Source organism: Theropithecus gelada, chromosome 2, assembly GCF_003255815.1.
Source record: "Theropithecus gelada isolate Dixy chromosome 2, Tgel_1.0, whole genome shotgun sequence".
Taxonomy (NCBI): Eukaryota; Metazoa; Chordata; class Mammalia; order Primates; family Cercopithecidae; genus Theropithecus; species Theropithecus gelada.
The window spans coordinates 32,585,015-32,607,921 of record NC_037669.1 but is presented as its reverse complement, the minus strand read 5'-3'; the positions used below and the strand labels follow the sequence as shown (position 1 = coordinate 32,607,921).

Here is a 22,907-nt window from a genome sequence, read left to right as displayed (position 1 = left end):
AGTTTGGGCTTCTAGTGGACCCATCACCCAAACAGCGAACATTGTACCCAATAGGTATTTTGTCAACCCTCATGCCCTTCCCATCTCATACGGTTAGGCTTTGTGTCCCCATCAAAATCTCATCTTGAATTGTAATCCCCATAATCCCCAGGTGTTGAGGAAGGAACCAGGTGGAGGTAATTGAATCATGGGGACAGTTTCCCCCATGCTGTTCTCATGATAGTAAGTTCTCATGAGATCTGATGGTTTTATAAGCATCTGGCATTTCCCCTGTTGGCACTCACTCTCTCCTGCTGCCTTGTGAAGAAGATGCCTGCTTCTGTTTCGCCTTCGGCCATGCTTATGAGTTTCCTGAGGCCTCCTCCCCAGCCATGCAGAACTGTGAGTTATTTAAATCTCTTTTCTCTATAAATTACCCAGTCTCGGGTATTTCTTTATAGCAGCGTGAGAATGGACTAATGCACCACCCTTCTCACTTTGGAGTCCTGTGTCCATGTGTACCCACTGTTTAGCTCCTACTTACAAGTGAGAATATGTGGTATTTGATTTTCTTTTCTGAATTATTTCAGTTAGGATAATGGCTTCCAGCTGCATCCATGTTGTTGTAAAGCACATGGTTTCACTACTTTTTATGGCTGCAAAGTATTCCATGGTGTATATACCACATTTTCTTATTCCAGGCACCACTGATGGACATTCAGGTTGAGTCTACGATTTTGTTACTGTGAATACTGCTGTGATAAACATACCAGTGGGATGTCTTTTTGATAAAACGATTTATTTTCCTTTGGGTAGATACCCAATACAGGGATTGCTGGGTCGAATAGAACTTAACATTTTTAGTTCCAGCACATGATCTTGTGCTCTCACTCTTTCTCTCCCTCTCTCAATAAGTGGCAAGTTAACGTAAGTAAACTTAACTGTGCAAAAAATGCTTTCCAAAGAGGAAGGTGAGGAACAAAAATAATTGTAAATAAGAAAATCAATCTGCATGCACTACTGAAATCTGCTATTTATGTATTCTGCATGTGATACTTTTGTAAAAATAATTTTGTAATTTTTGTTTTATAAGATAAAAATGTTTTGTATGCCACATTTCCTAAAAAGGTCCTGCTGTACCTCATTTCCCTTACCTTTAAAATAAATTGCTGTAATAGATATAATCTTCCTATTTCACATAACTGATTAAAATGCCTTTGTTATTCTTAGAAGTTAAGATCTACTTAAAGAAAGTTTTAAAAGTTGTGTGGGTTTTTATCTCACTCTATTTTTTAAGATTAAAAGTACTCCACATCACACCCTATATGACAGAGTGGCAACACAAGACATAGGTTTAACAACTATTTTAATACAGATTTCCACCAATTCTTGCCAGTCATATTATTGTGGATATCACAAATGAATTTATAACAGTATTACCTCATATTCATCTGCATGACACTTAGGAGAAAGGAGAGAAGAAATGTATAAGTTTCTGAGAATGACACCATAGAGCTCATATTTACATTATGGTAGTCTGTAAACATACAGGCCTGCCAGTTAAAGCCCACTCTTCTATCATTACCCGGCTGCATGACCCTGAGCAAGTCACTTTTGTTTGCTCATTTTTAAAATAATCTATCACCTGACTTCTCTATCTATGAGAGTTAACTGGCTGCATGCAAAATACCATGAAAAATACCATGCACTTTTAAGTGTGAAGTAGCACTGTAAAGTGACTTATATATTACTGGTCTTTCTATTTTTAGAGTAATAATATTCATACATCAGTAAAAGTCAACATGTGTTTGCTAAGTGATCCTTTTGAAAGGGTCCCTTTAAAAGCTCCAAGGCATCAGCTTTACTGACAAGCTGGTATGATTCTGAAGCCAGCGTCTCAACTCTTGGAAAGATATGCAATAGTCACAGCTTGAATTAGTAACCAATAAAATAAAATGCCCTCTTATTCTCCAAAATGTAATAATTCAAGAGTAATGACGTCAAGATTTTTCTCCTCAAACTGAGGCGAAAAATGCCCCACTATGGCTTGTTTAAATGACTTAAAATACAAGTGGTAACTATGGTGACTAGGGAACCAATGTTTAAAACATCAAAAGATTATTACAAAAATCAAATTTCCCATGAATTTCTAAAAATTAAAATTCTGAGATTTTGTGTCTGAGAAACCGCTTCTTCAGCAAAATATTTAGCACATACTACATCATCCCAAATCTATGGTATGGCCAGGTATTTAGGTCCTTCAACCAACATTTTTAGAAAGGGTCCCATTGCTCTTTACTTGCAAAATGACTATCTCTAGGGCCTCAAAATTCAAGAGACAACCTAGATAATCAAAACGTTAAAAAAGGGAAGACTTTGGCATGTAAACTAGAACTAAATAATTGTGAATATCTGGCAAATTGATCGCTATGTGTATATATGAGCTATAGCTAACATGATTATTACAAGTTTTTTGGAAACTTGAAGGCCAAGGAAAATAATCTGCAACTATATCTTGCTGATTTATCAAGTACTGAGATGTTACTGAATTCTTCATATTGTTACTCCTCTATCAGTTCTTTAGAATTTCTTAGCCTTTGGGTACTCTAAGCCTTGGATGGAACCATTTAGGGAGTAGCTAGATATATGCAAAGAATATTAGGATTTAGAAACATTTCTGGTTTATCAAAGTGAAAAGATAAATATTACAAATACTGAAAATGTGAAAATAAGGTTCAAAAGAGCTGCCAACTATGTGGGTACCAGTTAGAAAGTATCTTCATCTGACTCATCACTCTTGGGTTTGGTAAGTCTTTCTAGTTCTTCTCCATCCTAAAAGGAAACATGAAATCAGTAATTAGAACAAAACTGGAAAGGTAGCATTTTTAAAGATTACTAAGGGGAAACCTTACTAACAAGTCATTGGTCTTACCTTATTAAGCTATAGATATAACTTGGTCAAATTAAATAAAAACGTTCTTGGAAAGTTAACTATATAAGTATGAGAGGATAAAAAAGTGAAGGGCACTCAGTACTCAAAATTTCAAAGCTAACATGAGCAAAGTGAGGAGCACCACCTGCTGGTCTTGCAGAAAAATGATTAAAGGTTAGAGAAATAGGCCTTCATAGGCCTTGTTATCTATATATATTTTCTTTTACTTAAAAATTAGAGCAAATGGCATTATCAGTTGTTGGAAAAGAATACAGGACTTCTGGATATACACTCTGGCTAAGAGCAGGGTATCTGAAACTCAAGATCCTAATTTTTTCATCTTTAGAATCTGTTGAATCACGACAGAGGCATTACACTCAGGGAAGCTCTGCCATGAATGTTATTAAGCAATAGATTATTTTTCCCAAAGAGTGAAATGTTCATTGTATAAAATATTTCATATTTTGTGTGTTCAAGAAAATTGTAAATCTAAAGCTAGATGTCTACTTCACTCATTTAAACATATTTAACTCCTTAATTGAATCTTCAAAGAGATCATCAATTTGCCAATAAAATGATTGACAGAGCCTTCCAAAACAATTGCAAGCAACTGGGAGATATTCGGAATAATTGCATAAGCATTTTTCTAGAAAATATTTTCCTCCTACTTGCCTTGCAAGGATCCTTTTGAAAACTACCTTGCTAGTGAAATAAACAAACCCTGCCCTTCTGGCATACTGGCTTATGAATAACTACAGGGAGGATTGAGGAGCCAGGTTTTCTATTCAACAAGACTTACTAATATGAAAGACCAACTTCTCTCACAAATGAGCTTATTTTCCTAAGTATGGTGGAAAAGAAAGAGCAAGGGACTTGGAGTCAGACATAGGTATACCAGTTCTTTCATTTATTATGTGTAAACCATTTTGCCTGTTTCTTCACTTGTAAAACTATGGAGACAAGACAAGACAACCTGTGAGGTACCTTCCAGGTGTATAATTCTATAGTACTCTATGAAATAACACATAAGGTCCTTGAGATTGACTTATACTTTTTCTCTACACCTGACAGCATTAATCATGAGCCCTTGCAAACATCAGGAGTCCAATGAATGTTTGTTGATTCAGTTTTAAAAGTCAGAGATCCAATACATTCTTTGATAAATCAGTACTGATTTTATTTTTTTCCTTGAATTAACTATGCTTTAAATTTGAGAAGAACAAGCAAAAAGGAGCACCCTCACAAACTTACCCCACTGGAACGTTCCCAAAGATTGCCACTTAGATCTCGGATCCTTTCTTGCCTAGGTGCGTATTCTGGACCTTGAGGCTTGCTGGCATTATAAATAAATATAGAGAGAAGGACAGATGGGGCTTCCAAGAGAAATTCCAGGGAGGGCCTGAAGTCAAAGATCAGGACAGACACTGTTGTGATAATGACAGTGGTAACCTGGGCCATCAAGACATGGAACATGTTATCCAGGAACTTCAGAATGAAAGCCACTGAAAGGCCCTGGAATGCAGTTACAAAAATAAGGGCTACTGAAAATGCATTGTGGCCATAAAAAAATCCACAGTTCTTAATCTGATCACGGTTACTCCTCTGAAGGCCCAGAGTCAGCCCATTAAACAGAATGCCAAAGAAATAGAGTTTGCTGTTCTGTATGAAGATGCTTTCAGAGAGCTGGTTCCCTTCCTTCAATATCTTTTCATTATAAATACTAGCCATTGAAGAAATAAAACACTGGACTATAATAAGAACATGGCCCATGCCAAGACGGATGTGACTGAAAACCCTGGCTGTGGTGTTCCATTTAGCTTCAGGAAAAGTCCATTCCTTTGTTGTACAATTGTCTTTTCTGGGACACTCACTTCTGAAAAGAAGGCAGGAATTGGATGGGCTGAAGAAGGCATCGTGATGAAATCCACGTCCTGCCAAGTTGTGCTGTAAAGTTTTAGTCCCGGCAGTCAAGGCCACAATAGACAAAAATAAAATCAGGAGGGAAGCCCACTGGATCCAGTTTAGACGCCTCCTGTTCAAAGATGAAAAACAAGATTTTACTACTGTTTTCCCCCCATATCAACAGTTTCTACTGAAAACTCAGACACTTGAGTATTTGGTTGAATAAACTGGTCCCAGTTTTTGTTAGCATTTCCTACTATTCAAGTTCAGAGAAAACCTGTTGGTGCCTGTCTCTCCAATTTAATGTTTTAATTCATTTTTATAACACCTATCCCTTAAGGTTGCTCAAGTCATTTCCCCTCTGTGTAGGTCTTTTTAACCTACAAGTTTAACATGGCCTTCTTTCTACCTCTAGAGCTGATCTTGGACCTCTGGCACAATAACTTTTATCACACTATAAAGTTACAGCAGAGATTCTCAACCTGGTTTCCCAGAACCAGAAAGAATGTAGATGAGCTTCAGAAATCTTGTGCGTAGATGAATTTCTCCCTATGCAGGAGATCCTGCAAAGTTTTGTCAAATCTTTAAAAGTGTCCATAACCCAAAAAAGATTTAAAGAAGAAGGTTAGCTCTAGATTCATGGCCTAATCATAGAGCATTAAACAGCAAACTGATGGCTGACAAGGCAAAGAAAAATGTTATTTTGGGCAGTATTTCAGTTTACATAGTCCTAACAATCTTTTATTTATTTTCCTTAGCAACAAACTTGTGATATATAAAGGATATGTACTATTGTTATTCCATTTTGCTGATTCATTCTATTCAATAGATGTTTAATAAGCAGCTACTACGTGCCAGGCAAGCTGGGGAGATAAAGATGATTTATCTCCATGTTCAAGGAATTTATGCTTTAATAGTGAGAAAACAATGAAACTAAATGATCTCAGTATGTGTGAAAAGTGATTAATGGGACAACTGGAGTATACTGAGGAACACTAGAATCTGTAAATAGTCAGGTATTGCTTCAAAGAAGAAATGACACTTGAGCTAAAAGATGAAAAACAAATTGAAGTTTATCATGTGAAAAAGGAGTTGGTGATATATCCAGGCAGAGGGAAGAGTCTATGCAAAGGCAACAAGAACGTACAATGTTGACAAAGAAAAGAGGAATATCTCATTCTCATTGGCGTTGTCAGGAGGCCTCTTGGGGGAACAAAATCTTGATGTTTGAAGATCAGTTAGTTAGGCAAAGAAGGGGAACACCAAGAAAAAAAGAGGAACATAAAAAATGCAGAAGTGTAAAGCAATAGGTGGGAACCAGAAGTTATGAGAATTTGTATAACATTGGAGCATTTATTGAGCACCTACCATGCACTTAGGCATTCCTGCTTTAAGGGAGGAAACAGTTAACCTAACAGATTTCCCTAAGGTCATGTACTTAAAGACTAAGGAAGGAATCGGATCCATGGTTTTATATGTCTTCCTTCTGCATCATCATACCTCCTAAGTATAATTCTAAGTTTCCAGGATGCACATATAGGAAGTTGTATGCATATAAAGCTTCATGCTCTGAAACTGCTAAATGCACAGACTAGCCTAGATAGCAGCACACCTGTGCACACTATTACATGCTTTCTCATACGTAATTTTCAAATAGCCAGATCTAGAGCTTACTGATGGGGTTAGCGCAGTCTTATGTCATCAGGTGAGAAACTGTGAACTAATCACTTAAATTTCTGAAGGTGCAGCTGGTACACATTCAGTAGCAGAAAACAAATAGAATGACCACAGAGATAAAAAAATGGGTGTCCATTTTACAAAAAAATTCTAAAATTAATTATTGCAAATCACATACAAGTGAGGCAATGATATAATCTACAGTTCCTTTAAAAGTTTTCTAGCAGCTACACACTTGTCACTAATACTGATATTAAGAAAAAAGAAATCCTTAAGCTAAACAACACCTTCTGTAAACAATTACTCATTCAAGGTAATGCTCTAAGGAATGTAAAATTTATTAAGGATTAAGCTAAAAATAAAAAATGGTAGATTTTTAGGAAAGAAAATAAAGCTTAACAAATTACCCTGTAAAGTCAGCTGACAATCTGAAATGACAACTGAGTCTGCATGACTGAATTCGTTCTTCAGTTTAACTGATACAAAACAGTGGAAGCTCACTCCACTCATCTCTCCACTGCCTCTGTAAAACATAGTAATGAATGCTCAGAGCTGAACGCCTGTGGCTAGGAGGCTACTCTTTTTGAGGGCCTCTGCTCCCAAGTGAATTGTTTGCTCACAGAATCTCTGTTCCTAAACATGTTTTTGCCAGGTGACCTCACTGTTGTCCCTACATAAAGATTACACAAATGATAAACTATGAGTAAAAGACAAGAAGCTGTTTATATGAAAACTAAGTTGAACACTTTGGGAAGATTAAGGGAAAGTAAATCATTCAGAAGCTAAAAAGCTGTTTTCTAATAACATACAGGTGAGCTAAGGAACTTCAATCAGTAACATACTCAAAGGAGGCGCTTTAGCTCAGCATTAGAAGAATGATGAATATATGTATATTGACATACTCTAAGTTAAAATAAATTGTTTATTTTCTATATATACTTACATATATGATTCACAACTATAAGTTTTCCTAGCAACTAAGCAATAGGTTCAAATTGTGTCAGATAAAAGCACTTCTATATTTGGTAAACTAATGCAGGGTATGAAGACAATTAAATGGAAAGACTCACAAAATTGTTTTCTCTAGAAACTGTACAACACACATTTCTTAGTAGCACAGAGAGAGTGACAAGGGGCAGATTTATAATGAGAAATCAAAGAGAAAATTTATCAAGTGAATGAATGATTCTGGAGAAATGCTTGTACTACCACTGAGTGGCACTTTTCTCTGTTCTTTGTACAGCAACTAAACTTTTCCTTTACTTCCTACACATCCACCATGTTTGAAAATGTATTTTAAAATAATTTTTTTCCATACCCTCTCTTTGAGGAAATCAGAGAAACTTATATACATTTTTTAGGTAAAAGTAAGTGCTGGTCTTGGTTATCTTTTGCCTCCAATCTCAATGTTTAGGTTGGTATCATTTCCCAAAGCTAAAGCAAACAAGATTATACAACTTTGCTTAGGTTACAAGCAAACCAGGGAAGCAGGCTACAAGGCATAATGCCTGCTACCAGTTTCTACCATGAAGCAGTGGCTCATACTTCAAAGAACAAATCCATACATTCACATTAAGTTTGAATCCTTGGAAAATAACATGCTAATAATCTAATATTGTCTTTTATGAGAATGCCTTTAGGTATTTTATTCTTTTTAGAAAAGACAATAGGACATTTAGATAATATTTTTCTTTTTCCCACTTTCAAATTCCTCCAAGTAATCCTTGCAGTAGTTACCAGACTTACTTTTGCCTGCTTTTGTAGCTTTATATTCTTTTTAAGAATTTTTTAAATTATTTTTTTGTTTTTTTCTTTAAAAAAATTTTTTTAAAATTATTTTATTTTATTTTGTAGCCTTGTATTCTTTACCTGTATGGGAAAGGTATTTGATAGGTCTGCTACAATCAAGTATGACAACAGATTTAATATTATAAATGAAAAGTGGGAAACAAAGAATATGTGATAGAACTATTAAGCTGCTACTCCTAGGTCAAAACTTAATCACAAAGGGCAAAAAGACCATCAAATGATTCACAAAGAGTAAATTAAATAGGGAAAACCAATGCAAACCACCAACTCCAAAAAGATCAAAATAGAACAAAGTTAAGTTGACTTCAAAATGTAATAAAAGCATATACGTCAATGAGATATTTTTCAGCTTTAAAAAACAGAAGGAAATCCTGTCACATGCTACATGGATGAACCATGAAGACAATATGCTAAGCTAAGTGAAATAAGCCAGTCACAAAAAGACAAATACTGTATGATTCTATTCATATGAGGAATCTAAAGTAGTCAAATTCATAGAAACAGAGAGTGAAATGGTAGTTATTAGGGGTTAGCGTGAGGCAGGGAAAGGAGAGTTGTTTAATGGACTTAGAGTTTCAAATTCGGAAGGTGAAAAAGTTCAACATCTACTTCACAACAACATGAATATACTTAACACTACTAAACTGTACGCTTAAAAATTGTTAAGATGGGCCAGATGTGGTGGCTCATGCCTGTAATCCCAACACTTCCGGAGGCTGAGGCAGGTGGATCACAAGGTCAGAAGATTGAGACCATCTTGGCCAACATGGTGAAACCCCGTCTCTACTATAATACAAAAAATTAGCTGTGCGTGGTAGCATGTGCCTGTAATACCAGCTACTTGGGAGACTGAGGCAGGGGAATCACTTGAACTCGGGTGGTGGAGGTTGCAGTGAGCTGGTATAGCGCCACTGTGCTCCAGCCTGGCAACAGAGCAAGATTCGGTGCCCACCCCCCCAAAAAAAATTAAGATGGCAAAAATTTTTTTTTCTTTTTATACCACAATTAGAAAAAACAGTTAAAAAATGTAATAAGGCCAGGCGCAGTGGCTCGCACCTGTAATCCCAGCACTTTGGGAGGCCAAGGTGGGTGGATCACCTGAGGTTAGGAGTTTGAGACCAGCCTGGCCAAAATGGTGAAACTCTGTCTCTACTAAAAATACAAAAATTAGCTGGCCGTGGTGGTGTGCGCCTGTAGTCGCAGCTGCTTGGGAGGCTGAGGCACAAGAATTGCTTGAACACGGGAAGAGGAGGCTGCAATGAGCCAAGATGGTGGCACTGCACTCCAGCCCGGGTGACAGAGTGAGACTCTGTCTCAAAAAATTAAAAAAAGTAATAAAACACTTAAAAGACATTCTCATAAAAGACAACATTAGATTATTAGCATGCTGCTTTCCAAGGATTCAAAACAGAGAGATGTCAACAACAAAGCAAATATATGTCTAAGAATCAATATTATTCCTCTGAAAATAAGAAAGTATGTAGAAACGTTTTTGAACTTTAACTCATACCAGAGTTAGTTATTATTAAAATTAGCAAAATATAATCAATATTATAATTAGTATTAAAAGCAAATATTTAAAATTTAATTTAGATTTAAACTTAGAATGAACTTTCTTAAAACAAATAGTTAAATGCTTAAAAAGTTAACAAGGAATACTTACTATAGGATAGAACTAGAGCTACTGGCCAATTTCAAGTCAGGCAATACATACTTTTAGTCTTTAGTAAATTCAGTTTTAAACTGATGTAATTTTGATATAATATTTTTATATTATACAACTTCAGTATAATACCATCTGTACTCATTAAAAGTAAACGACAAACACTTTGAAAACACATGTTTTTGAGACCTGTACTCCCTTATTAAATAGTGATCCTTTTATCATCTTGGAATATGGAAATGGTCTTGGAACCATTCTATTTATCTTCACAGAAGTGCATCTCTCATCTATCACAGGAATCAATATACAAATATTATTGCTTGTATACATTTTCTCAAAAGTCAACTTTTTATACTACAAAGTGAGATTCAAATTGATTTCAAAGACTTCAAAATGTTTTTGGAATATCATTTTTAACTTGCTAAAGAATTATTTTCACAATTCACAAATAAACTGAAAAACAGATATGTAGAACAAACTTCGATGAACGCTAACATTTAAACTGGGCTAAATGTAATGTTCACTTTTTCCTTATCTCTCACATTAGCTATCAAATTAAATGTTTCCTCAGGGTAAAAGAAAATTTATCAGGAATCTTATATAATTTATATAATAAATATATCACGGACTCAACAAATTAAATCTTTGTACCAAGCCAGTCACCCTTTCATATACTCAAATTATGAAAGAACATACTATCAGCACACTGAGAATCAATCAATAAAAAAGATAATGTAAAATTACAAAAAACGCAACAAATTTAATAAGAAATTAATTTTATTTAATCATTATCATTAAGTAAGAAATTAAACTGAAGTATGCAGATCCTGTATCATCTTCCTGCCTTAGGACACTCTGCCTTTTGCTTTGAAGAGAGCTCAATTTACTTAAAAATGTACTATTCAACGGTCTTCTTGGAGATAGTAAAAATTGGTGATAACATTTTTAAAAGTTTAAAAACCTATCCTTCTTAATGGTAATTTTGACTAGATTTTTCACACAAACCCTGTGCTAATTAGTGCATAAATCACGTCCTCATCTCAAATAGTTTAATAGAAAACTGGCCATTATCTATCATCTCCAAACTCCAAATTACAAATATATTAACAATCTTAGGAATCATTTGCTTCCCTATTAGTGCAGAAAGATTTTGCACAAAAAGCTCATTAATTCTTTGTTGAAAATCTGGCACTAAATATGAAAATGCTAATTATAACACAGTTAATTATCTTATTTTTAAGATGCTCAAGACATTTTCATTCATCTGATCACAGAGGATTTAGATGGACTAGCACTGGAGTTGCTTTCTACATGGCTTAAACATGCCCAATACACAAAGCCAATTAGGAACAAAATCCTGGCTTCGGGATTCTGAGGGCTCAGTGTTCTGGGTGTATCATTTGAAATTGGGCTGTGTTATTTTAAAGTATGATATATGTTTTCACAGCAAGTTACTTACTTCAGCACTATCCTGAATAGAAGAGCTGTTGTTATAATGCTAAAATTTGAGAAGATAACAGCCATGGCCTAGAAAGAAAGAGAAGATAGAGTTACAATCCAAACAAAGTACTGACCTCAGAAATGTCCTAGCTTGGCAGTTCACCTGACAACAAAAGCTTTTTGGTCAAAAAACAGAGGGGTTATTAAGGTAGCAATTTCACCTGAGGATTAAATTCCAGTTTTGTCGCTTGTTAAATTTATGTAGATGTGATCAAATTATTGTCCAGGCATTGCCTGTGAAAATAATCTTTATATACAGATCTGAAATTACTTGTAAATTCCAAAGGTTTAGGTCTAGAAATGACAGTTACTATGCTTATGAAGCCTACTTTTCAAAGTTCTCAAAGTGCCTTATGGATTTTTAACACTGTTTCTATGGTCACATAGAAGGCAGGTACTGTTTGGCCCATTAATATAGTAAGAAAATTGAAGTATAGATTTTTTTAAGCATCTTTACCATTCTAAGAATTGTTATGTATCGATTTTCCTGGTTGAACTGCAGTAACTCAATACCAAACTCATACTTGACAGTCCTGGGCACTGATTCAAGTTGTTCTGAACACTTAGATATGTATCAGCCAGATTTTAAAACCATTTGTTTTTACGAATTCAGTCCTATTTCACACATGAGAGTATTAATCTGAACATGTATACATTATGCTCAGAAAGCATGAAATTCCATCATTGCTGCCCATAATCAGATGTGACAACAGTAATAATTTTTTAATGCAAATCTTAGGATGTACTTCACCCTGCCTTCCTGCTTGCTATCACTTTAAGGTGATTAAACCCCAAAAGATATTAATAGTCATATATACCCACTAATTAAAATAAACATGGCTAATATGCAGCTAAATTAAACATAAGAGTAAACTCAATTAAAAATGGCAACAACTCCAAGAATATAACATTGTTGTTTTTCTACTGAATTCTTATGGGAACCACCATTTTAAGGTTTTCTCAGCGTACTTCTCTGTAGAAAAATGCCTGTGAACCCATAGTTAGGAGATGAGTAAGAGGAGAAGAGGAAAGTGGCTGCGAAGTGTGGAAATAGTGGCCTTGATCAATCACAGTAAGGGCAACGCAAAAGTGCCTAACCATGCAGCCTGACTGGCTTGATGAATTCTGAAAATTCTGAAAACTCTTTCCATGCAAGAGGATAAAATAAATAAAACATCAGAGCTCTTTGCCCCAAACATTCCAGGCATCTCTATTTAATTCCTTCAATAGGCTCAGGCACAGCAATACACAGAGTATGCAAGTGTTTTATTCTGTAAGATATATGGTTGTACAAAATCAGGAAGGAAGAGCAAAGCAATAAGCTGGAAGAAAAATAAGGAAGTTGCCATTTTGCTTTGGTACTGGGGGACACAGAGAAGAGACACAAGTTTAGAGCAAATCTGTGATAAAATACAATAAAATTTATTTATTGAATTTGCATGATTATGTTGTTGGGGATGGCAATTCTCTAAGAATTTAGGAGAGAACAGATTTAGATGGACTGGACACTTACTAGCAACATGCATTACAGAGTCGAAGAAAACTTCAGGTCATCAACTGGCCCAGTTTGCTGCCTTTGAACTAGTATATTATTATTATTATTATTATTATTATTATTTGTTTTATAGAGGAGGCAATTGAAACTGTAAGCAGTTGGGCCTGCCTAGTTACGCAGCTTCTAAATTGTGGAAAGTCAAACACCTGTTTTCTACTAAAATTTTTGATAGGGTTTGGCTGTGTCCCACCCAAATCTCACCTTGAATTGTAATCCCCACAGGTCAAGGGCCGGGCCTGGTGGAGATAATTGAATCATGGCAGCAGTTTCCCCTATACTGTTCTCGTGGTAGTGAATAAGTCTCATGAGTTCTGATGGTTTTATAAATGGGAGTTCCCCAGCACAAGCTCTCCTGCCTGCTGCCATGTAAGACATGACTTTGCTCCTCTTTTGTGTTCCGCTATGATTGTGAGGTCTCCCCAGCCTTCTGGAGTCTATTAAACTGTGAGTCTATTAAACCTCTTCCCTTTATAAATTACCCAGTCTTGGGTGTATGTATTTATTAGCAGTGTGAGAACAGGCTAATACAGTTCTGTATTGAGCCCTCCTTTTCACCCCACTCTAAAACTGATTTGCTTATATTTAAGAAATTTCACAGAGAAGACTGGTAGCAATAGAAATCCTATTTATAATCAAATGCCTAAATTTACTTTTTAAAGAAATTTAAAACACATTTTGGCAATAAAGGCAATAGCAATCTTCATTTTATAAAATATTATGGGGAAATATCCATGTGACCTATTGTGACCCAAACTGAGTAATAGGTGAAAGCAGAAAACCAAACTCCAGTTCGGATTACTAATGGCTTTCTAAACTGACATAAAGGATGCCAAGAAAGATGAGAAGTATTTCCAGCATTATCAATTATAGATGGCATTTCTAGTTGGGAAGACATGATCCCTACCCTCGAAGAACTTGTTGGTTAAATGATAGGACTAACAGAAAAGAAAACCATACAAATAAAATTCATACAAACTACACTAAAACAGGTGTAAGAAAGGTACATTGAGTGTGTAAGTTTCTGAGTTAATCAGGGAAGTTCTCTTTGATGAGGTCCTGGATGCTGAGATTAATATTAGAGGTTAGTGGCCACAGGACGTCTCAGAAAATAGGTATACTAATTAGGGTTACATAAAAAGAGGTGGCTTCGGATTCCTTGGCCTAGGGAGAAACTCCCCCATGGTAGTCAGCCCAGTTTAATACAGTAATCTTGACCATTTAGGAGAATCTGGAATGCGTATTGATAATTCAGTACTCAGATAATTCTGGGGAAATCTCAGGAAGGCCAGTGAGGGCAATGAGGAACTAACAATGCCAACAAAAATGATTAAAAAAAAAAAATTAATTCTGGGATTTATTTCTCCGTATCTTTTCAATGATAGTTTCTTTGTCATATTTACTTACTGGTTGAAGATAGGACAGGACATAGAAGACAATCAAGTTATCCAGGAAATAAAGAAAGGCAGGAATGGACCACTTCATGAAATTGGAGAATTCCTTCCAGGAAGCATATTTCAAATTTGTACTTTGATGATCTTAGAAAGAAATACAGTGTAAATAAATGACCTTGATGAGAATGCCCATGTTTTTAGAGAAATTCCACTGCACTTGATTACTGATACAATTATTTAAAGGGAGCTTCCTAAACGTGCCTCCATAAGAGAATATTAGCTAAAAGTAATCAAAGACAATAGGGAATTTCATTACTGTCTCTCTTCAACCCACCAGTTTCATCACTGACAACCAGCAACAACCTTAGGACTACTGGTTATCCTAATTCCCATTAATTTGAGATAACAGAAGTATTACTTAAGGCAACTCAGGATATATATGTGGTTTCACTTACTGCTGTAAGAGCATAAGGCCAAGAGGGAGATCAACAAGTGAGAATAAGTTAAAAAAAACAAAAACAAAAACAAAACAAACAAACAAAAAAAAACAAGCCTTCATACTGGAATTTTTGCCCCCCAGGGCAAATCAGGAAAGGGGGATACTAAATCGAAATTGATATATATGGAACTAGAGAAAGTTAACTTTTAGTAATCCTAGTCAGTTATTATTCCATCTCTAGGTTTCTAAAAACTTAGGCACTGTAGCAGAGAACGTAACACAAAAAGAAAACAAAGGCAGTTTAAGGCCCTGCAAATCATGAGTTTTATGAGATTAAGAAAAGTAGTCACTAACTAGAAACTGCAAAGTTTGAAACCCTGGGGTATGAAAAGAGATCTTGCTGGGCAAACACTTTAATGCTCTAAAGTTTATGTTTACCTCGTGTGAAGGTAGATAAAAGAGGCAGAGGGAGCGGAGGTGCAATAATTGGGGAACTAAGGTGAAGAATTAATATACATTAAAGAGCATATACATTCCATGAAGACTATATACTTTACATTTGAGAAATGAATTAGTATCCCTATGTGATAGCTCAGAAAACTGCAGCTCAGAGAAAATAATCTGCCCCAGAACAGTCTCTGATGCCACTGCACTATTCTACCTTCCCTGTAGGAAATGGGAACTATTTTGAAATATGATACATCTCAAGTTAGACAGCACATGATTTAGAAAATCTTTAATTTGAATAAAAACTAACTTACTGCAACTATCACAGAACAAGTAACAAGATAGAGTAATAGGAAGGGCATTAGGAAACGTAAGTTGGTGTCCCAGCTCCTCCCCTTCCTATGCAGCTCTGCATAACACTTTCTCTTTGAGCTTGTTTCTCTACCTCTAAAACAAACTTATGTTTGTATCTTAGCTTCCTCATATAAAATTTAATGGACTAAGCTAAATGATATAAAATATTCCTTTCAGTTCTAACATTTTTTGGTCTTGTGATTTTTAACAAGTATATAGCACCATTTCAAGACTTACCTTTCTTTATAACACAGACTGACACAAGCACACAGAAAACTAGCTTCACCAGTTCTGAGCACACATTCACAGAAGTTGGAAGATAATCATACTTGTTTTCTGAAATGTAACAGAAATGTTTTTTAACTATACATTTTATTCTATATATGTTTATATACAGTATAACTTATAATTGTTTAAAAACTTAAAAGCTGGATTTACTACTGGCTATATTAAGTTTCTTCCAGTTAGCTTTGCTCCTTTGGATTTTTTAATCAATTCACCTAATGTATTGGCTATCCCTATCCCATTTGGCTTTTTATTATCTTTGAATTTGTTAAACATGCCTCTCATGTCTTCATCCAAGTTGCTAATAAATATGTTGAGGAGGCTAGGACTAAGGGCAAAGAATGCTCTGTGGCATGGCATTAGAGACTGCCTACTAAATTGACCATCAGTCAACACCGACTTCTCAGTTATAAACTGACCTGCTGAATTATTACTCAGCTCATAATTTTTCTTGTGATTTGTTTGCCTTGCTAAAACTGAGGTACATTCTGTCTATGACATTCCCTTAAGAGTCTTCCAATCTGTTTTATATCATCGTACACACGGAAAACATTAATATTTGTCTGGCACTCTGGGATAAATGGAAGAAGGAAACTATCTGAGGCAAGAGGCAACTAGCCTAGGGCTCTGCTACCTTTAGGGCCGAGAGGAAATACTTGGACACATCCAAAGCCACTAATGAGTTGGAAAGCTACGTCCTAAATTGCAAATCAATAGAATTAGGAGGTGAGGTTTGGTTGGTATGACTTCATCTCAACTTTTATCCATCTCTTCTAAATGCTTACAAACAACTTGCTTTACAATTTTGCCAAGGATAAACATAAACTTTATTGGGTACTATTTTCAGGAATGCATTTTCCCCACTTTTGAAAATATTTGCTTGCTTCTCTCAGTCACATTAAACCAAAATTGGCCAAGTGTAGGGGAAAAAAAACCAAGTGGACACTGTCTATTCAGAACACTTTCTTCCTCTCTTCTGTGGTTTCCCTTGACCTTCTCAAACTAATCAGAATCAATTCTTCATTCATCTCTGTTCTTATAGCACTACCTCTAAACCTCTATGGCACTACTTGTCACATTGGAAGTGTGCGGAATGAAATGGAATGGAAGATCCTTACAAGAAATGGACCATGTTTGTCACCCTCATATATCTGGCACTTAGTAGGCACTTAATAAATGTTCACCTGAATTTAAATATCTGCCTGTTCAACTTACCCCATCATTCAAAGCACAGTCAAAACATCTCCTTTTTCTCAGTTAAATGCTAGACTTAACTCACACTGTTATCCTCCAATGATACTTCTCATGATCCATGATACACATAAGCCAACATGTGCACATAAGAAGGAGGGACTTTGGATTATAACTTTCAAACCCTTGTCACTGTTCTTTAGCTTGTTCTTGCTTTTCAGTGGTTTTCTTGCAGTTCTTTCATGGCCGATCCCAGACCATATGACAACATGGTATGTGACTTCCCTCCACACATCTCCTGCCCACATTAACATACCTTTCTACATGGCATTCATCCTCACTGGTTTCCCTTCAGCCCCAGAGGAAAGGGCCAAGGCCTGGCTATTCATCTAATCTCCCCTTTAAAACCTTCCCTTCAGGCCAGGTATGGTGGCTCATGCCTGTAATCCCAGCACTTTGGGAGGCCAAGGTGGGTGGCTCACTTGAGGTCAGGAGTTTTGAGACCAGCCTGGCCAACATGGTGAAACCACATCTCTACTAAAAATACAAAAAAAATAGCTGAGCATGGCGGCACATGCCTGTAATCTCAGCTACTTGGGAGGCTGAGGCAAGAGAATGCTTGAACTCAGGAGGTGGAGGTTGCAGTGAGCCGAGATCACGCCAGTGCACTCCAGACAGAGCGAGACTCCATCTCAAAACAAAACAAACAAATCTTCCCTACTCCTCAGATACTTGGCTCCATTTCCTTTGGCTTCAGTGTATCCTTTTTTTTTTTTGAGATGGAGTCTTGCTCTGTTGCCCAGGCTGGAGTGTGATGGCCTGATCTCAGCTGACTTCAAGCTCCACCTCCCAGGTTCACGCCATTCTCCTGCCTCAGCCCGGCTAATTTTTTGTATTTTTAGTAGAGACGGGGTTTCACTGTGCTAGCTAGGATGGTCTTGATCTCCTGACCTCATGATCCACATGCCTTGGCCTCCCAAAGTGCTGGGATTATAGGCGTGAGCCACCACGCCCAGCCTAGTGTATCTTTATCTTCCTCTCTACTAACTGGTTTACTGCCCTTGGCCTACGAACAAGCTCAAAACTCTCCCATCTGAAAAACAAAATATAAAATACTACACCCTCTAGCTACCATACCTTCTCCATCTCTCCCTGAAACAGTATCAACATTCTTTATGTGCCCTTTACTCACTTTCCATTCAGGTCTCACCTCCAAGTAATCTGATTTCTGAAACTAACTCCTCTCTGAGATTATCAAACATCTTCTCATTCTTAATTCTAAAGGGTATCCTTTAATCTTTAGCTTATCATGATGTCGCAATTCTTTCTCAGTCTTCAAACTCTTTCTTGCCTTTCTATGAGTCATGTGCATTTAGTTACCCCATCTTGCTAACGATTTCTCCTTAATGCTTTTGAGTGTCCTCATGCCACTTAAATGCTGGCATTCCTCGGAATTTGGCCCTCTTTATTTTCTCATTCCCTCTCTCTGTTCCTTAAGTTTTAAATATCAATTTAACATTAATGTCCCCAAATCTATATTCTAGAACATTTAACTTATTGCCCACTATAAAAATCCAAATGAAAACCTACCTCTTATTAATATAATTGGCATTTCTTTCATGTGCATGATATGCCAGATACTGCAGAAAACTGCAGTAAGGACATAGCTCCTGACCTGTTCAACTACAATCTTTTCAAACTCTGCCCAACCTACTCTTCCTCCTAATAGTCTCCATCTCAGCTGAGAACATCATCAATCCACTCAGCATTCAAACCAGAAACCCTGGAGCTATACAATGTTATCTCTTTTAATTTTCATATTTAACACATTCTCCAAATCCTGTCTTTTCTATGTTCTGAATACTCCTTATCTATCTTACTACTTCCAAAACAATGTTAGTCTTCATCACCTATGGCTTTAACTTGCAATAACCCCTTAACTGGCTATTGAGCTTCCTGTCTTTTCCACTGCCATCCAGTTACCACAATAGGCCCTCATTTTACCTTCCTATTTATAATCCTTCAAGTATCCTTTACCCCTCAGACTGGCCTAGAGACTAACGTCCTAGCTCCTTACCATGGAATATGAAGTCCTTAATAATCTGAGACTTACCAAACCCTCTCCAGCCAACCACTCCTTCTCTCTCTTCTGAGTCCTTATATTTCTTTTTTTCTTTTTTTTTTTTTTGAGACAGTTTTGCTCTGTTGCCCAGGCTGGAGTGCAGTGGCATGATCTCGGCTCACTGCAACCTCTGCCTCCCGGGTTCATTCTCCTGCTTGTCTCCCGAGTAGCTGGGATTATAGGCATATGCCAACACACCCAGCTAATTTTTTGTATTTCTAGTAGAGATGGGGTTTCACCATGTTGGCCAACCTGGTCTCAAATTCCTGACCTCAAGTGATCTGCCCGCCTTGGCCTCCCAAAGTGCTGGGATGACAGGCATGAGCCACTGCACCTGGCTGCTAGTCCTTAAACTTTTTGCTTGGTAATTTCAAACTACATATCCTGCTTTTTATGCCTCTGTTCCCTTTTACAGGCTGTTGCCTCTGTTTTGAATACTCTTGTTCACCTTGACTTCTAGTGGATCAACTGTCCCCTAATCAGAGAATTGTTCTCTGATCCATTTGAACTCCACATCATCCCCTACCAAACAGAATATATAGCTTTATCCTCTAGATAATCTCTGCATCTTCAGGATATATCAATTATTGCAGTTATTATAATGGATTTTCATGATGTGTTTACATTTATGTCTCTCCTAATAAACTAAGTCTTGAGGACAAGGTCTATAACTTATGCACGTTGAACCTGCTGCTAATACTTAGACTAGTGCCTGGCAGATAAATGTTAACTGCAGTAGAGACTTAGGTACACATCTGACTCTCCAAGTAGACCATTAAAGGTCATGTCATGATTGTATGTATCCTCACCTCAATAACTAGTAAGAAGTACTCAATACAGTTTTGTGGAATTAAAGTGTTTGCTTAAATCCTTACATAAAAAAAAACTTCTTAAATACATACTTATCAGAGCTTATAATTTATACTGTTGACACAGGATCATTGCCCAATATAATGCTGACACTTTACCATTGATACAGTAATTACAATAGTAAGTACCTCACAAATGCCAAGTGACCAAACAAATATATCCTTCTACTTCAAAATAAGGTGCAATTACACATTTTGCTATAGGTCCAGAAACACCTGCTGATTGAAGCAATAGTCAAATGTTATGACTGGTTCTTCACTAAAGGGTTTGATTTTTGTATTTGACTCACATTTCATCCAGTATCAAACATTTTTTCTTGTTGAGGAATGCAAGGTTAAATAATCAATTTCAAATATGCTTTATCACTCACATGAAGCAAAAGGCATTATTATCTCCATGTTATATATAAGAAAACCAAAGATGAGAGAGATGTGATTAGATGGACGTGCTCCATACATATACCCAGTCTTAACTTACCTTCATTGGCAGAATACTTCACCAGTAAGATGCGACTTGAGCTTAAAGCAATGAATATGGCACCTAGCAGGAACGTATACATTGTCGACAAGGAGCATATTATAGGATGACTACAGCACTGTTTTTCCATTCCACTGTTTTTTAATTGCCTTAAAGAGAAAAATACTTTCTTGAACAACCTTGTTGGCAGACCCTAAACGCAAATACCATCGATGGTGAGAACAGAAAAGGAATTTAAAAAAAATGTTTGGCTATGACTATATCAACACCAAGAAAGCTGAGGCGTAGAGAAGAAACTATGAGAAAAGGAAAGTGAAAATCTGATAAGAGGAGTACTCTAGAGACAGAAAAGGTAGAACCAGAATAGACGTGCTGACAAAGATAGCAGACGAGCAAATGACACTTTGCAACAGCAGAAAAGAATTCTTCAAAGCAATTTTAGCTTTTATTTTTAAATTTTATTTATGTATTTTGAGACAGAGTCTCGCTCTGTCGCCAAGGCTAGATAGACTGCAACGGCACGGTCGTGGCTCACTGCAACCTCCACCTACAGGGACTCAAGGCGATTCTCCTGCGTCAGCCTCCAGAGTAGCTGGGACTACAGGCGCCCGCCACCACGCCCGGCTCATTTTTGTCTTTTTAGTAGAGACGGGTTTCACTATGTTGGCCAGGCTGGTCTCGAACTCCTGCCCTCGTGATCCGCCCGCCTCTGCCTCCCAAAGTGCTGGATTACAGGCGTGAGCCACCGCGCCCGGCCTAGCTTTTACTTTTATTAGTAAATAATTTTGCTGTAAGACGAGACTTTCAGAATTGTATTTTCCTCCTCTTTTCCCTCTAAGGAAAAAGCTTATTAGGACAGACTTCATTACAATAACGACCAAAATGGAAATATCTGAAACACTGCTGTAAAGTTTTACTGAACTAGTGTTTGAAATGGAGGAGATCGTAGGAATCAATGAGTCTAAGGCCCTCTTTTAATAGGTTGAGGACACTAAACCCCAGGTTGGGTAAGTAACTTGCCCAAAGCCTCCCAGCGTACCGTAGGAATAGCACACAGAGCCTGCGGGGAGGGGGGATAAATGCCAATACCGACAGCCCAAGTGGGCGCACGCGTACAGGAGACCAATAAGACGCCTCCCCAACAGGAGGCAGCCAGGTTTCCTTTCACAGTCAGGGAATACCCCTCTAGTCACACATGCGCAGTAGGGCTCTTGTCTGGCTCACCTTCCCCTCAGACGCACGCGCAATTCCTTGCCCGCGGGGCGCGGTTACCTCCCTCAGAAGAGCTTTCAGTAGAAGAACGCACATCCTAGAGTTGAGACAGTAACTGCCCGGCCCTGTAGCAGCAGCAGTAGCCTTTAGGGTCCATACGTGGAGAAGCTATAGTAGATATAGGCGAAAGAGCCTCTGCCTCTAAGCCGGCAATTGCGGAACAAAAACACAATTACGTCGGGACTGTGAAAAAGCGCACCCAACACCCATTGCGCAGCCGCGTTCAGTGTTAGGCTTCCGGAAGGAGGGGAGAAGCCGCTTATCCCGCCCCAACCCGGCCTTTCTCACGTCACGTGCCGGGAGAGTCAGTGTCACGTGAGGCCCAGGTGGCGGCGCAGCTACGGCAAGAGAGTGAGAAGGAAGGGGAAGCCGGAAGGGGCGCGAGTGAAGCAAAGCGAGGAAAGGCAGCTTCCGAGAGGGCGAGGGGTGCGCGTGCGGCCGCTTATCTCCTCAGGTCTCCTCTCGGCTTGGCTGCCCTCCCTCGCGGCTGGGTGACAGCTGGGCCCGGTCGGTCGCGGGCTGCCTGGGGCTCAAGGATCGAGCACCCTGTCTTCGCGCGTGGTGCCTGCCGCCCCGCCCCCTCGTCCCGCCCGTCCCGTCGCGTCGCGTCCCGTCCCCTCGGGTGCTACCAGCCGGGTGCTGATGTGAGTCGGTGGCAGCGAGGACATTTTCTGACTCCCCGGCCCCTGACCCGGCTGCACTTTCCATCCCGTCGCGGGGCCGGCCGCTACTCCGGCCCCAGGATGCAGAATGTGATTAATACGGTGAAGGGAAAGGCACTGGAAGTGGCTGAGTACCTGACCCCGGTCCTCAAGGTAAGCCAGGCCGGGCTTGCCAGGGGCTGTCTGGCACTTGCTCGACTCTTCAGGGACCGGTCGCCGCAGGAGTCCCCGCCGGTGTAGGAAGGTGTAGGAAGGCGGTAGGGCTCGGGACCCAGGGAAACGTGCAGTCCTCATCCGTAGTCTTAACTGGCTGTTCGTTAGGGCTTTCTGACCCCTCAGGGGTAAAGGGGACGCTCTGTGCGTGTTCTTGCCTTCGCCCG

At 38.2% G+C, this 22,907-nt stretch overlaps 2 protein-coding genes across 9 annotated transcripts in view; one reads left to right on the top strand and one right to left on the bottom strand.

The window, feature by feature from the left end:
* Positions 1-1,328: 1,328 nt before the first annotated feature.
* Positions 1,329-22,811, bottom strand: SLC35A5 (solute carrier family 35 member A5). Of its 8 annotated transcripts, XM_025376166.1 has the most exons (8): positions 21,866-22,151; positions 20,594-20,742; positions 15,886-15,984; positions 14,422-14,552; positions 11,422-11,489; positions 4,783-4,943; positions 4,163-4,310; positions 1,329-2,811 (listed from the first exon to the last, which is right to left on the bottom strand). In XM_025376166.1, exons 2-7 carry the CDS (start codon positions 20,721-20,723, stop codon positions 4,192-4,194), a joined length of 708 nt encoding a protein of 235 aa, XP_025231951.1. In that variant the 5' UTR covers positions 20,724-20,742; positions 21,866-22,151; the 3' UTR covers positions 1,329-2,811; positions 4,163-4,191. The 8 variants fall into 8 exon arrangements, with proteins under 8 accessions (XP_025231951.1, XP_025231950.1, XP_025231946.1 ...); XM_025376165.1 differs by lacking the exon at positions 21,866-22,151 and adding an exon at positions 22,663-22,811 and having other exon boundaries at positions 4,163-4,943; XM_025376161.1 differs by having other exon boundaries at positions 4,163-4,943.
* ATG3 (autophagy related 3) overlaps positions 22,189-22,907 on the top strand; it is a 34,638-nt gene continuing 33,919 nt past the window's right edge. Inside the window, exons 1-2 of the mRNA XM_025376168.1 lie at positions 22,189-22,233; positions 22,498-22,680. Coding sequence (XP_025231953.1) covers positions 22,609-22,680 — 72 coding nt within the window. The 5' untranslated portion in view covers positions 22,189-22,233; positions 22,498-22,608. The remainder of the gene's footprint in view (positions 22,234-22,497; positions 22,681-22,907) is intronic.

What these genes read in the sequence shown, in the direction of transcription:
- SLC35A5 (XM_025376160.1), bottom strand. An exon ending in AGTCTGTGTTATAAAGAAAG is followed by an intron (nt 14,553 to 15,885) that starts GTAAGTCTTGAA and finishes TTTCTTTCTAAG; the next exon opens with ATCATCAAAGTACAAATTTG. An exon ending in TCCTGTCCTATCTTCAACCA is followed by an intron (nt 11,490 to 14,421) that starts GTAAGTAAATAT and finishes CTTTCTTTCTAG; the next exon opens with GCCATGGCTGTTATCTTCTC.